The sequence below is a fragment of the Antennarius striatus genome, chromosome 15 (assembly GCF_040054535.1).
Source record: "Antennarius striatus isolate MH-2024 chromosome 15, ASM4005453v1, whole genome shotgun sequence".
Lineage (NCBI taxonomy): Eukaryota > Metazoa > Chordata > Actinopteri > Lophiiformes > Antennariidae > Antennarius > Antennarius striatus.
Genome location: NC_090790.1, coordinates 17,778,762 through 17,794,759, shown reverse-complemented (window position 1 = coordinate 17,794,759; position 15,998 = coordinate 17,778,762). Strand labels below are relative to the sequence as shown.

The 15,998-nt window shown below is 41.8% G+C and overlaps 2 protein-coding genes across 5 annotated transcripts; one reads left to right on the top strand and one right to left on the bottom strand.

Annotated features, from left to right (window-relative positions):
- The first annotated feature begins 41 nt into the window (after positions 1-41).
- sgtb (small glutamine rich tetratricopeptide repeat co-chaperone beta) lies at positions 42-5,124 on the top strand. 3 transcript variants are annotated; one of them, XM_068334780.1, is made up of 12 exons: positions 42-95; positions 2,123-2,244; positions 2,438-2,541; positions 2,663-2,738; positions 2,878-2,977; positions 3,439-3,543; positions 3,635-3,773; positions 3,843-3,905; positions 4,163-4,200; positions 4,290-4,373; positions 4,479-4,599; positions 4,682-4,817. In XM_068334780.1, exons 2-11 carry the CDS (start codon positions 2,145-2,147, stop codon positions 4,588-4,590), a joined length of 921 nt encoding a protein of 306 aa, XP_068190881.1. In that variant the 5' UTR covers positions 42-95; positions 2,123-2,144; the 3' UTR covers positions 4,591-4,599; positions 4,682-4,817. The 3 variants fall into 3 exon arrangements, with proteins under 3 accessions (XP_068190881.1, XP_068190880.1, XP_068190879.1); XM_068334779.1 differs by lacking the exons at positions 42-95; positions 4,682-4,817 and adding an exon at positions 4,989-5,124 and having other exon boundaries at positions 1,016-2,244; XM_068334778.1 differs by lacking the exon at positions 42-95 and having other exon boundaries at positions 1,017-2,244.
- Positions 5,125-5,684: 560 nt separating this feature from the next.
- trappc13 (trafficking protein particle complex subunit 13) lies at positions 5,685-11,871 on the bottom strand. 2 transcript variants are annotated; one of them, XM_068334776.1, is made up of 13 exons: positions 11,731-11,871; positions 10,941-11,009; positions 9,950-10,049; positions 9,755-9,839; positions 9,548-9,675; positions 9,331-9,403; positions 8,992-9,036; positions 8,608-8,625; positions 6,737-6,873; positions 6,443-6,641; positions 6,257-6,357; positions 6,001-6,148; positions 5,685-5,920 (listed from the first exon to the last, which is right to left on the bottom strand). In XM_068334776.1, exons 1-13 carry the CDS (start codon positions 11,774-11,776, stop codon positions 5,813-5,815), a joined length of 1,257 nt encoding a protein of 418 aa, XP_068190877.1. In that variant the 5' UTR covers positions 11,777-11,871; the 3' UTR covers positions 5,685-5,812. The 2 variants fall into 2 exon arrangements, with proteins under 2 accessions (XP_068190877.1, XP_068190878.1); XM_068334777.1 differs by lacking the exon at positions 8,608-8,625.
- Positions 11,872-15,998: the final 4,127 nt, after the last annotated feature.

Genomic DNA, 15,998 nt, shown 5'->3' with positions numbered 1-15,998 from the left:
TATTATTGTCCTCCTCAACGCGCATGCGCAGACGGGGATGCTATCAGCGGACATGTGACGCGGTAGCGGCAGCAGACAGCTGGATCAGAGCGCAGGTAGGTGGGCGGAGGGATACCGAATAGCATCCTAACGTTAATGGGGTTTTTAAATACAAAAATTAGCTCCATAGACCTTTTAAAGATATGAAATATATGACGTTTCCTTCTTATTTCGCGCCTGTTGAGGTGTTTCCGACGGATTGTGATTGTTTTGGCCAGCATCGCTGCGCGCAAACCCGTGTTGTAGGGACGGTTAGCGGAGACAAGCTTTTTTTTTTTTTTTTTTTTTTTTTTTTTTAAACATGACGGTGTCGTTGTTTATATTTGAACGAACGCAATGCGTTTTTTTTTTTTGTTTTTTTTTAAATACCCTACATGTTTAGGGACCGAGAACTCAGCTCACATCCCATTGTGGTATTACATCACAGCCTGCGCATCCCCGCATCTACGCGTGTCAACACACGCTGAGGGAGGAGGCGTGGCCGCCCTGCGTGAACATCACGCATGGCTTCAGCACGTGAGGCCCGCGGTTGCGTCTGCGTCTCCGTAGCGTCAGTTAATATGGCTGCATCGCATGTTAGAGAAACACCTCACAACAGCCATCTTGCTTTTATCCATCCTCGTTGTCCTGGAAACGGGAGACAAACGCTCCACCTGCATCCTTCTAGCGTGGATGATGGTTGATCCATCTGTTAAGAGGATGAAGTTTCTTTTTTTTAAATGTCAGACACGTATTGTTGGAGTTTGCATCATGATTATTTATCTTGCATTGCAGATTTTTTTTTCTTTTCTCAAATATATTTTTTAATATGACAAAATTCAGGGATTGAAAAGCTCCATTAGGAGAGATTGAATCGTATGAGTTAATAACCTCTTACCAGTTATTAGCTCATATTCCATCATAATAATTCTGTATGCTAATGAGAACACAGATGAATTAGGGCTGAAGGATGTTGGGGAAAGAAATGACATTGCAGTCTCTTTCTGCAGTATTTTCTGCAATAGGACAAAATATAGGAGTCAAATTAATCATAGAACTTTTCTACAGCAGATTTGAAACTTACATGAAATTGGGCTGCTGCTTAGAGTCACAAATAACTCCATCAGACCCAACCATAATGAAACATTAAATCACCAAATCGCAGCAGGCAAAAAAAGAGGGATCTCAACGGGGTAATGTGCAGCCAGACAGGAAAGTAAAGCAAACAGTTTCATTACCTTCTTACGACACGACTTACAACAAACAGACACTCTCCTGATGCAGCAGATTATTATCACTGTTTAACTGTGAAACTGTCAAAGATTTCTGCTTATTTAATCATGAATATTTAACACCACTGAGAAACACTCCAGCCAAAAACCTTCAATACAAGATGGATAATGAATTCCAGTTTATTCCATCCTGAATAAATAATTAGATAAGCTAATGCGCAGTTACTTCACACAGTTAATTCATTTGACGTCTGTGCCTGTTAGACCCCAAAGTGTGTGTTCCACTGGGGTTGGAAAAGAATAACAGCCTCCACCTGCAATATTAGGTGGTGTTGTAAAAGGCCAGAAGGGGGCTATTTAAGTCCAATCAATGAGTGGAAGAGCACCGCATAAGGATAATAAATGAGTGTGTGTCAGCCGGTAGTGGCTGCCGTGTAAGGCAGGCCGTTTAAGAGGAAAACAAACCAAATGGATCATGATCAATAAATGTGATCAAGAGGGAGACAGAGAAAGAAGCCAGGCTGAGAAACAAGTCTCCTACAAGAGGCCTGCAAATAAAACCAGATCTACAATATGTGACGTACTTTACATTCTGAGTTCTGGAAATGAATGGATTCTGGCTGTTCCAGCGACAGAATCCACGTATGTATCATTGATCGATGAGGAGAGATGAAGTCAACTAATGATGAAAAAAATTCAGGGACTTGGGTCATTTTCTTTTAACACAAACTCATAAAAATATTCATAGAAGCCTTGCATTAATTCATTGTGAGTCATGTATTAGTTATGGTACGTGTTTTGATCAAGTGTCACCGTGTGAATAATGCATCCGCCGCTGTGTGGGCGCCTCTCCGTTTCATTCTTCCCTCTAGTTTTCGAGGTAAAAAAAAAAAAATGGCAGTGGAGAAGCGTCTGGCGTTCTCTATTGTGCAGTTCCTACGAGATCAAACACATTGCGGCGCTTTGAATTCTGATGAGCAGGAGAGCCTTGAAGGTAGGTCAGCTACGCTCTGCATGCAAATGTTGGAGAGCATCCTTAAAATACACAAGTCGTTATCCTGACGTGGAGAGAATGGATTGGAAGTTGGGTGGAAGTCTTTTGTGTTTCATGCTGTGTGAGAAATGAACAAGCAGATTCTGGATTACCTTTAAACTGACACAGATGTGTGTCCTCTCGCTGTTTGCAGTTGCGATACAGTGTTTGGAGACCACCTTTAAGATCAGCTCCAGCGACTGCCATCTGGCCGCGCCGCAGCCTCTAACAGAGATATTCCTCAATTCACTGCTGAAGGTGGGTGAATGTGGCTCATGCAAAGATAGGAATGACCAAGATGATCACAAATCCACCAACATAAAGTTGTCTCTTCTTCTATTGAGTCACATCAATGATTTCACCGTTTGTGTTTGCTCAGAATGACAACCTCACCCTACCGGAGACCTCGCCGACGCCAGAAGACACCGAACGAGCGGAGCAGCTCAAGAACGAAGGTGGTATCACAAACGGTTTACCAGTAACGGTGGCATTCCTGATAGCAAATGAGTGCTTTGGACTGTTCCATATCAGAAGAAAGACATTGGAACGTTGTTGTTTTTTTTAGCATTTTAATTGGAAATCCAATGTTTTTAGGGAATAACCACATGAAGGAGGAGAACTACAGGTGTGCGGTGGAATGCTACACGAAGGCCATCGATCTGGACCTGAGAAATGCTGTGTACTACTGCAACAGGTAACGTCTGTTCCATGTAAATCCAATTCAATTCAAGAAACTTTACTTGTCCCCAAAGGGCATAAAGCAGTAGTACTGGTGCAAACCACAGGATTGGTGCTCAAAAAGGAGCAAAAACCTGACTCAATCTACAGAAAACCAACACTAACACTAAAATACACAATAAACCGGTATGTGCAATGGGGTAATAAATATATAAAAACGGTGGAAATTGTAAGACTATAAAGATATCCAGCAGATTCTTCATATTTAAAGCTTGAACAATCTGAACAACCTCGGAGCTCCTACACTGTTAGTGGAGTTTTGTATAACCAAGGCAAAAACATAGAGTCTGTGGATAGCGATTTGACCCCAGAACCATTGTATAGTATTTCCTCTGACTAATAGTTATGTATTTATTGTGTGGAGATGTATCTGATCACAACAAATTAATCGTGGGATGTGAATGTAATGTCTCACAGGGCTGCAGCTCACAGTAAACTCGGAAATTACACAGAGGCAACCGTCGACTGCGAGAGAGCGATCGGGATCGATCCCACCTACAGCAAAGCGTACGGGAGGATGGGGTGAGTCCAACCGATCCGCTCTCATTTCAAGTGTTTCTTTCCCTCTCAGTAATTCCGTACATGAACACTTTCCTTTCATCTCCGGCTCCAGTTTGGCCTTGACAGCCATGAACAAGTATCCAGAGGCCATTTCCTACTTCAAGAAAGCTTTGGTGTTAGACCCTGAGAATGATACGTACAAATCCAACCTGAAGATCGCGGAGCAGAAGCAGAAAGAAGCCACCAGTCCAGTCAGTGCGAACACGTTGATCTCATCTTAGTGAGTATTATCAGTTATTGATCTTTGTCTGTGCACACAGATTGCAGCCGGATTGGGATTCGACATGGCCAGTTTGATTAACAACCCTGCCTTCATCAGCATGGTAAGACTCCTACAGCTGTTTAATGTCTTCTGGAAAAGGAAAGCCTCGTCTGGGCTTGTTAAACGATGACAGTCTGCCAGGCTAAGAATGTCCCTCCAAGAATCTCAGAGTTTTATAGCAGCAGCCGTGACACGATCTAAATCGCATAGCTGTGTACGTTTGGGTCCCGCGGCCCTGGATCAGAGCAAAATCTGCCAAAGTGATCAGAAATAAATCGTCCCTTTTGTGCATTTGTTTACCTCCAGTTTTGTTTACAGGCTGCCAGCGTGATGCAGAACCAACAAGTACAACAACTGTGAGTGCCAGAATGAATGGATTGTATTTGGGGTTGGGTGACGGTGTGGCTTTTAAAACGCTAACGACGTTTTGTCGCCGTGTGGTCAGCATGTCAGGAATGATGTCCAATGCTGTCGGGGGTCCCGCAGCAGGCGTGGGAGGACTGTCAGATATTTCCAGCTTGATCGAAGCGTAAGTAAACACACCATCTCTTCATGTAGACTTTTTAACAAATGTTTTGCTGCTTTAAATTTAAGTTGATAAAATAACTCATCAGGGGAACGTTTGTCTTGTCAGGGGTCAACAGTTTGCGCAGCAGATCCAGCAGCAGAATCCAGAGCTGATCGAGCAGCTGAGGAACCACATCCGGAGCCGCTCCTTCAGCGGCAGCGCCGAGGAACACTCATGATCCCCACCGGTACGTTCACCACCCGACCCCCCACGATACACCGGCGTTAAAAAATACTCCATCACTAACAGGGATTATTTTTTTATTCCAGTCAAACATTTATTTTCCAAGGAAGGGCAACCATATGGCGATTACAATCTCTACACCCATTTCTTAAGCTGGAATGAAGAGACAAGGATGGGGGTTGAAAGCACTTTACTACGACTGAAAGTCCTGGAGCTAAATGGGAGGGGAGGGGGGTGGGGCATGAAACGAAGCATCCCCTTCATTTAGGGAACACACATTGAAAACAAATAAACATACAAAAGAGCCAAGAAGTCATGAAGCCGACAGAGGAAACGCGAACACATCAAATCCTGTAGCGGTCGTGTTTGATGTCTCTGCCTTCTTCACGTCAGGAGTATCTGTCTCCTGGGGGAGGAAAAGGAGGACGAAAAGGAGGAGGGAGGATCGGACTCACGCTGGAAGCATTTCAGCTTCTCCTCATACGATGACGTCAAGTTCACCTTGTTTATACGACATTTTTGTAGGGAAAATGCTCGACGATGAACGCCATCCCCGAACCCGAAGAATCGCATCACTGCTTCTCAGAGTACTAATTCATTTTCGATTAACACAAGCGTTCAGTGGCTATAGCAGTGTCAGCAGCCTGCATTATGTTGTTATTGCACTTTAGCAAAAATAAATGTCTCCCCTTTAAGCCTGTTTAATTGTTCATTAACTAGTAACAACGTGTTCAGACTGTTTTGCATGCTCTTGAATCTGGTATTTGATATCAGGTGATTTAAACCAGTACGTATGCTGAGACGGCCAAATGTTTTGTCTAAAACATGTTAATAAATGTCCTGAAATTCAAAGTTTTGTTCACATTTGCATCGTTTTTACGTGATAAATGTTTGGGTTTTTTTGCTGTTTCTAATATAGAAAGAACACCTCAGGAAGATACTTCCTGTTTATTCAGACAGACGAAAAAAACACTGATACGACGGAGATAATCAAACACGTAATTAACTCAATATGAAATCGAAAAAATTCAGAGGTTTAATTCATATTAATGCACATTTACATTATTATTTTCAAAGAAAATGATATATATTATTCACATTTCATTTTAAAATACAATGATCACCTCAGGTTGCAAAAAAAAAAAAGGAAATAAGTGCAAAAATCCACTGTTGGTCCATTCATATCAAAAAAAATAAAAATAAGGGTAATAAAATTCCTAGGAATCGTCGTGTGTGTATGGACTGACCACACATACTTGTGCGATGTCGTCGTATTCATACGTTCTCTTCAGAAATGTGTCCGTGAGTCTCAAACCGGAAATACTCTGGAAAGAGGAAGAGCAGAAGCTGACGTCAGTACGGGAGAAGGCCAGATCAACCGGGTTACAAACCGTGAGGATCTCACCTGCAGACCCTGGACGGATGAGAGGAGCGTGAGGGGCAGCGAGAGGAAGGCGGCGGGGCTGAGCTTCCCCAGCTGTCGCCCTGACACCCCGCACCAGTGGATGGACCTGGTGTTGCACATCTCCAGCAGCAGGTCCATGGTTCTCTCACTACCGACCAGGAAAAGGCCACAAAACAAAAGGCGTGTTTCAATTCAAACGTTTGATCACAGATTTTAAGGCCGACGCAGACGAGCAGCCGGATCAGCCGGTTCTTACCTGCAGTTGGTGATTTTACAGACGATATCGAAAGGTTCTTCGAGGTTGACAGTGTCAGGAATCAGCTCTAAAGACAGTCTGATGTCTCCGTATCCCGGCGCCTGAGGGTCAAATGAAAGGAGGTTCAAATGAATGACAAGTCTTTCCTCTTTGCAGGATGTTATAGATGAAAAAAAAGTTTCATACCATTCTCTGCAGCTGACTGGTCTGGAGCCGCCCTCGCTCCCCGAGGTTCGTTTTCCACACGATGTCCAGTTTTCCAATTACCGTCACACCCTTGATGATGCCGGCCTTCTCCGCGTACTCCGGCTTCGGCTTCAGGCAGTACAGGTACTGCCGTGTGTCCATGGGCTGCAAGTAGGACATTTTTCCAAACGTGGACTCTCTGACAGGGGAGAGGAGAGAGTTCAGCATCAACGCTGACGACTTCCTGTCGTATTCGATTGAGTCACGCTGGCGTTTTTTTTTTTTTCTTCTTACTCCTCGTTGGCGGATGAGCAAACTGTGTTGAGCTCGGTCACGTTGTACATCATGGACGGCTCAAGGGAAACCTTCTCCATGAACATTGGAGAGGTGGTGATGTTCTGGATCTGAGCCTCCAGGAACACTTCGTCCGTCTGCAGACGAGACGCCATGAGTCAAAATAATATTTGTGATTCGCACAATGACCTCATCTCCAAGGCGAACTGAGCGACACACCGACTTCCTCATTAGGTACAACTATCGCCTTAAAGGATGGGTTCAATATTTCAGTCTTAGTCACATGATCGTGAAAGGTTACTGGTTGTTTGTGATGGTCCTCCTGTCTAAACCAGCCAGGGACTGACTAAATTAAAACTACTGACTGAAAAGTGATTTTCCACATGTATTTATATTGTCGTTCATTGGAAAAGTGTACAGCTATCCTCCCTATAGACGATGGCTTTCTTTTAAACCTATTTATACGTCAGTCACCATGGCGACCTCAGTCTTCAGAACCAACAGCCGTCTGCGCTAATCAAACAAGTTCCATTATTAGTCTTTTTAGTTAAAACGTCGAGGCGAGAAAAAACAAACAACAACCCGAAAGCTTTGGTAGTTTTATTCTTTGTTCAGAAATCGTTTTAAATTTAATCTTTAATCTTAATCTTAAATTTGCTAAAACTTTCACAGATCAGAACAAAAAATTTTGACCAGATGTTTTTTTGGTTTTATACCTCTGAAGGCTTCTGCAAACTTCTCCCTCCACCGCATTTCAGCAAGAAACAAGTGTGAAGACACCTGAAGGTCAGTACAGGTGTCTTAGTGGTTTCGACCCCCATCGGACGGGGGGTCCCCTTAAAACCAGTTTAAACAGGAGGACTCGAACTAACAGCCGTAACAATGACGTCTTTATTTGTTCTAATATGTGAACCTAACCTTTATGCTTCTGTCTGGACGATGTGGAATGACTGACACCAATCAGCTGGACTCGGAAGGCTAACGTTAAACATCCGGGGAGTCATATGAAGTCTGCTCAGTGAACCTCGGAGGACTTGTTAGTATCCACCATCAGATGTAAAGTAAAGGCTGCACGGCATCCATTGACAGCAAGATTTTTGCATTTTTAAGATTATTCATAGCAGGCGTTTCGTCTGAATCAGAGTTTATTTAATTAGCCTGAATGAGGTGGATGGATTTTTCTTGGATCCATGTAAAGATATAAAACATTAAGTGTCAAACCTTCAGTGAAACCTTTACTACAGTTAGATAAACTGAGAGAGAAGCAGAGATTAGTTCATACCTGCAGTTCTGCAAGCAGTGACCAGTTAAGTGCTAAATCACAGAGCGGAGCACCTCTGATTCATGCATAAGCCAGACCAATACCTAAAACCTCACGTTTAATCAGATCAGATCAAAAATATGTGTTGGAAAACCCTTTAGACCCAATTAAAGCTGCATAATCATAGTAAAAATTGGCAGCAGTCCCCATCCACCGCTTTGTCACGGCACATGTGATTAAAATGTCCAAGCCCTGTGTGGGATGAGTTTGCAAGGAAGCACAAGTGTCCAAAGAAGAGGGCAAAAAGAAAAAGGATGGAAAGTTGTAGCAGAATTGACCCAAAGGTCATTTGAAATTTACTCATTTAATAGATATTCAGGTTTACTGCAGGTTGTTTACAAGCCATACAGGCAAAAAAAAAAAAAAAAAAAGACCAAAATAAATTTAAAATAATTCTTCTAAAGAAAAAAACAACACTAGGTGTTGACTGTTATTCACTTTTTAGTTTCCATTCTTCTGCTTTGCACCTCTTTATTGGCCTCGGAAAGACAGTCAGCTGCAGTGAAAAAAAGGTTTGAGGAAAGCTGACGAGAACAGAAGAGACATTTACCACAGAACTGAGGTCGCTCTAATGGAGAAAATAAAAGACACAATAAACAAATGAAGTTACATGCCAAAGACGATGACAATGAATCTTTACTCGTCGCTAGAATAAAAAGCAACTGCTATGAAAATGAGCTAAAGGGAAACGCTTGAACTCCAGCTTGAAACAAAGACACGTCTGCTTGATTTGACATTTCTGGAAGTGCAAGAGTTTTTAGGGCAACGGCCCCTAAAGCATCTGGAAAATGTACCACAAAATGAAATGAACCATGATGGGAGGCAGGTCATGTACGCCACAGGGAGAGCTTACATGTCATGTAATACAGTTCCTCTGTTTGCATGAATGACGGGGTAACAGACGCGACGGCACGCTGAAGAGCAGCTGACTCACCTCTGCGTTGTAGAACTTCGTCTTCACGTCCAGCGGTTTCAAAACCTGGTTGAAGATAGATTGCAAACTGAACGCTGCAGGTTTCTCACACTGTACGTCCATTCGGTATAAATATTTATTCAAATAGATGACAGATAACTGAAAATGCTGCTACAGAGAAGCAAGTCAGTTCACAGTCGGCTTGCGAACTAATTTGTGAAAAGAACAGATGCCGAATCTGTAGCTAGGATGCTAATTGTGTTTGTGCTGTTGTAGACCTGTGATATTTCTCATGTCTCCTCCAGGCTGAGCAGTGAGCCTCCTGCTGTCGTCCAACGAGAGCCCTTAAATTGAACTCACCTGGAATTTGAAAAACTTCCGAAAATAGAGCTTCTCCCCGAATTGAGACGTGTAACTGACAGCACAAACCAAGCTGGAAAATTTGGGGGGGAAAAATGACAAAAAAATTTAGAAACACAAAAGTTGTATTTTTGATTCATGTTGATTCGTTCAGATATGGAGATGTCTGTTGTTATATTAAAACAATGAGGTGAATATAAAGTGGGAAGTCACTCACATGTGGGTCCCAATTTCCTTGACTTCGTGATGGATGACATCATCGATGCAGCATTCGGGTTTAAGTTCTGCTACTGCAGAGTTGGATGCAGAGAGGTTGAGCCTCTGGGAGCTTGTCTGTAGGTCAGCCTGCAAAGGATCACATCCCAGGACAATCAGGACGGGTGCAGTTTAGTATGCATTCACAGTTTTCTTTTTTGTGCATCACCTTCACAAGGATGTCCTTCACGACCTGGTTGCTGTCATTGTGGACGCTGATGTAGCTGGAGAACGTCTCGCCCAGGAAAATGTTCCTGTGCAATGTGGAAATGTGGAGAAGTTAAATGCTTGAACGTGAACACGTTTTACGTGACACAGAGTGTTAAATGTTTGATTCTCTGACAGCAAAGAAGTGCTCCGTTACCCAAAGTTCTGCGGTAACGTCAGCATCTCTCCAAGCATCAAGATCTCCGCTCCTTTGATGGTGGATGAGTCTTCTCTCATGAGCCGACCGAACAAATCTCCTGAAGAGGACGAAATATGAAATATAGGTATCTATGACATGTACTTATGTCCCGGTCCTGATAAAGAATAGACCTCGAGAAACAAAACCAAAAAAATAGTCTTCAAAAAGTTTAGCCAATCATCTCTGTGACAGGAAGTCAGCATCTATAACACCTGCACTTATTTATATCTACGCTTTATTCCATTTTATCGACACAGGAGATCTTGATCGTGATCTGATGATCTAAATTTTATACAAATTCACATTTGCGACAAAAATATAAATTTATTGTTAAACCTTAGAATAGGAGGGGGAGAATGGATTTATTCAAGCCCTGCACTGAAGTACTTTTTCCCATTTATGTGCAGAAAAATGTTAGATTGGATGATCTACAACAGAGGTGGAAAACCTGGTGGACTTAAAAATGATTTTACAACTGCATGTATTTCATAAAATCAATTACATAGTTTAAACAAGTTTGACGGGCCTAATTACAAAGCCAAACGAGACGTACTTGGCCCGCGGGCCGTAGCTTGCCCATGTCTGAGCTAGAAAAATTCTACTCAACATTGTTTTGGTGTCAAGATTTTATGAACTGGAGGGAAGATGAAGGGGAGAGTCACAGGATCTCTGAAGATCTGGTTTCAGTCATCCGGGGTCAAAAGATTTGCCACTGCATCTTGAACTGTCACCAACATACTGACTAACATGAGTAATGTTGCACATACTGCTACACTCCTGCAGATGAATTTACCTCTATTCATAACGACAACTTCAGAATAAACCACTTAAGCAGTAACTTCATCACTATGATTTTGTAAAGAGCATTCATTCTTAGGATTTATAAGGAGGCTAGTTGCCACTGCAAAAAACACAGTAGGACATGTGATCGGGGTCTGGACAGACTCACCTGGCAGATCTCTGTCTTCACACGTTACTGGTAAGTTTGTGAAGAGTGTGGGTTTTGTTAAGCGCATCACTGTAAAGTATAGAAACATCAGTTAGTGAATGGACACACAAGACGTCTGTGATGTTTCTGTGGTTCAAATAATAGCGACAATGATTCACGTTCATGTCTGCATAAGAATTCCACAACAGATTGTCATCTGTTGTACTTTTTTTTTTTTAGTTGTAATACAAAAAATTGCTTTTGTGTGTATCTGACAAAAATTTGCTGTGATGATCTTTCAAAACACTCACAGGTTTATTTTAGTAGCTGTCATCTCACAAAATGAAATGAAATGAACACAACAGGGTTGTGTGCTGGATTGTGTCAGTGTGCCTTACAAATACACCACGTAAACATGCTTTAGCATGGCTAAGTAGCTCCCTGCACTGACTAAAACAAATGGAACAAAGTCAGACAAATCAGCTGAGTGAAGATGTGAGAGCAAGAGGACAAAACATGAGACGTCTTCGTCACGTTAGCTAACAGCACAACTAAAAAAACCGAGCTAACAACTCTTGCAAAATGAGCTCCTTTCTCTTTTTCAGCTAACTATTCAGACACGCTGGACACTTTCATGAGCTGCGCCTGTCACAAACTGTCTTGATGAGTTTCATCTGTAAAGTTTGTTCGTTCTTGTAGCTAGCATCAATGCTACGAGTAGCAAACATTAACCTGACACCAGTCAAATTCGCTTGTTTTATCTGTAAAATGACGTAACTGTCTACTTTCTGTAGTAATGACGATAAAATACCTTTTAATGCGAGTAAATGTTCCTGTTTCGCCTGACTTACATCCATTCTGACAAAGTTAAATGGTCTAATCGGGGATGTTTATTACAATACTAGTTGGGTTGTTGTGGTAGGCTAGCAAGGGACCTGGAGGTAGCGTCTTCTTCTTCGTTTATTAAATTTGGGACGTTGTGAAAATGTGACAGGTCTACTGCCACCCACAGTCTATAAAAGGTACTACAACAATAGAGAACAATGATTTATTTTCTGTTTTCTGATCAAATTTGAACCGATTAAAGCAGTTTTTTCTAATTCAAATTTTTTGTTCCGAGTATAAATGAAATATGTAAATTAATGTTCATAAATTTATTTCATGTAACCACGTGAGATAATAAAATTAACTTGTTTAATCTATTCATTACTTTGCTGTTTTGCTGTTGTGCTGTTTTGGAACAAAACAGCAAAATTAATCACACAATTTTAATTATGCTGTTAGGTTTGATCACACAATTTTTAAAGAATGGATGTGAAGACAATCCCCCTACATGTATTTTTTTGTGCGTCTTTTTTATTCCACGAGATATGTTGAACAGTTGTTGACGATCATGAGTATGACAGTCATCACAAATAAAGAACAGCTGCCTCTGAAACCCCAACTCCATCTCAGCTTCTCTTTTTCACGCTATGTCTGGCTTAATTTCTTCATTTAAAACGGGGGTATCTGCAGCCTGCTTTCCCTGTCTTTCCATGATGTCTCAAGGAAGGCCTCAGGCTTTCCACACAGGCCCAACAAAAATGCAGGGAAGCCACAGAACAGAACCATATCCCCAAGTAGAAGTTCCTGTTCTTTATGAATAACAAAGCAGACATCCTGACTGAACCCTTTTCAAATCATCAGATAAAAAAGACGTGCAACATGCTGGATTGCATGCCGTTCTTTCTGAGGTATCTATGGTGATTTTTATCATAAAAAAACAACCACGTGTCTCACAGAAACCCCTCACCGTGTCATCTAATTTGACTCAGGCCTCCAGCATGAATAAAGAATCCACTGTTTAGTAGCGATCCTGAGCTCAGATGATCACAGAGGGCCGGACGCGCAGGGAGTCACACCAAATCAACGTGTAATCTCATTTTACTTTGTTGTGACACATGCAGAGGCTGAGTGTCACTTTCATTGGACAAATAAAGAGGTGTATCAGATATAATTTGGAAAAAGTTCAATTTGTAAATTAGCCTGCCTGTGTCATCAACACATCAGGATATTCTGCTGCATATTGTTGTGAGTATTCAGATACAGCAGTACTAAGCACCATGTTGTTGTGATCATTTTGCAGCAGACACTCAACATCCATGAAGATCGACAGGAAGTGGGAACCAGGGCACCTCCTGAGTCTGGGAGGCCAGCACCAGAACAAACTCAGCATCTTTCCTGAAGCTAAACTTTTTGTATCCATCGTCATCACCACAGCAGGAGGGGATGAAGACATCGATGAAGCAGCAACAGAATACTCCGATATTCCTGTTGCTCGCTTGTCTGCCAGGCGCTGCTGGTGATTCCCATTTTGTTTGGAGGGGTGGGATTGGTCAGGCCACAAGTCTAGTCAAGATGGACTTTAAAAATAAGCAGAGATATCCATCCTAACCCAGATTAAAAGATGTGATGCTTATTGTATTGATTAAAAAAAGGGATTCAAGGGATTTTGAATCCCTTTGAATTTGAATTGAAATTAAACCCACGAAACTGATTTTAGCTAAAGTTTACATGCCACTTGGAAATGGTCTAGGCAACCCATGACATTTGGTTGACTCTCTAGACAGAGGGAAGGACGTTCGGGCCATTTCCCACAGAAACGTTTCCCATGTCATTCTAACTTTTACTCTAATCTTTCATCTTTGTTGCATGAAAACTTTTTATCGCTTAAATGAGAATGTGACCAAGAAATATTTGATCATTTTCAGCCATGGATATCTTTGTACAATGAAAGAAATATTATGAAATTCCTCTATTCTGGTGAAGCAGAATAATCAATTCTAAATTAGCCGAGTTAAAGTTTCTACATATCATCATTTACATGTGAATGTTTATTCTACATAAGAATAACAATAAAGTGGATTGCTACAAAATTAAGCTCTTCTAAAAGTGTTCTAAAAAATCAAATGTGCAAATTTAACTCTAATATTTATGTAACACATGAAAGATATAGATTAATTCATTCTTGAAGGTTTTTATTAACATCTGCTTTGGATCAGAAGCAGAAAACATTCTTTCCTGCTGCTGCAGAAACGACTTGGGGTTCAGTATTTCACTGCTGCCTCCTGGCCTGGAAGCAGGAGGTGTGTGACAACATGTAAAGCTTCAGTACAGGTTTACTGTCTGCACGTGCTTCAGGGAAGCAGAACCAATGGGACAAACTGGTCGATTGGATGTTTTAATCCCTCTGTGAAGACTTTGTGATTTTCCCACTCTGACTCGAGCGCTCAGAGACACCAGACTGACAGAGATCATTTATAATTTGAAAAAAATGCCAAAAAAAAAAAAGAAAAGAGATCATTTTGGAATACTGGGGGAAAGAAATACTAAAAATACAAAGAATTTATCTTTAACTAACCCTGCTGGCAACAAACAAACAGGTAAAAACACAACCTCTGGTAGAAGAGTTAAGGTGATATACAGCTGCATCCAGACTAACACACGTCCCTGGAATGTTTTAAAAGATGCCTCTTTGTTACACCAGATGCTTTATTTGCAGCGTAGTTTACAAGTTAAATGAGGAAAACAGTGAATTATGCTCGTTCCCAGCACAATGGCTGTTTGCTAACTGGCCCTGCTGGTCTCTGCCCTAAGTCTCCTTGGAGACGGGTACGGGGTCATGGAAAAGCATAACTGGACTTTATACAGAAAACAGATCCTCAATGGACAGATGGCTCCCCCAGGACAGTGTCACCGCAGTGTGTATATGGTGCACAGGAAAAACAGAGGACCGCCCCGCTTTAACTGGAATTTATGGGAGTGATCCATAGAAATCACATTCTTTTATTTACTGCATCCCTGCCTTTCACTTCCTGTTGCTCTGATGAATTATAATCACAAATATTGCCACTATTTTCTTCACCTTCCTGACCTTTCTCTGCCTCCCTGGCGTGGGCGCAAATGATCAGCACCATCAGTGTGACGGACGGATCGTGCAGAGCGGTTAAGCATCCTCCAGATCGACTTGAACGTACAAAGCAGTGTGTTTTTTGCACCTGTTTGGAGTATTCATGAGCGATCAGAGTGATCAGTCTCCAACCGAAGATCCTGACTGTCTCCGAGGCGGTAAAGACCTTTGACCGAGAAGATCGCTGCTAATGAGGAGACTATAAATCTCCAGGATAAATGTGAACAACTCCCTACTTAGTATTATATAAACCCAGAGAATGCTGTATGTAGGAGTGTGTGCTGAGCGAAACCACATGGAATTAATGCCCTTCACTGACCTCATGTCACGCCCCGCAGCTCCTTCGAGAGCAGATGCTAATGTCAACGTGCTAAACTCATGGAAATAGACATTTTTTTTACAGTTTGCAAAATTACTCAAGTTATTCATTTTGCAAAATTAATGTCTTCCCTTGTCATCGTGTTATCATGCTAGTTAGCTGTGCTTAATGGGAAGGATAAAGTGAATGGGGATAGTCAAAGCGAGGCTCTGCCCACCTTTTATCTTGGATCTGCTCGAGGTTTCTGCCTGTTAAAGGCAGCTTTTCACTTCACTCACTCATGGTTCTCTGTAGGATAAAGAGACACACCAGACTTGCTCTTCTTGGAAAGTGCCTTTATTGAACTTTTGCTGTGATTTATATTTCTAATAATAAATTGACTAATGACTGTAACAATACCCAAAATATCATCCTCGTGAACGGGTCAGGGGATCAGTTATAACATTTTGGAACATTTAGAAAAAAATGTAATTCAATCCATCGGATTGCATAGATATTTGCGGACACAAGACGAAGCACCTGACGGACATTATCGTTCGATTTAAAAAGGTCACTCACTTTATTCTTCCTCTCCAATCTCCTCCGGTCATTTTCTTCCTTCCTGGGGAGGGAAAATATGCACCGGCATTTCAACAAGTGCTGCATTTTATTAGTGAAATCACACCAACTAAGGCCAGGGGGTGTACTAAAAGGTCGATTCAGGGTCTGCAGGGTTACTCCATCATCACACCGTCACCTCCAGCCGCAGTTTTTATTCTTCCTCGCTGGAGACCAAGAACTGCCTGCCATTGTTCAAATGCAGGGAATAAAA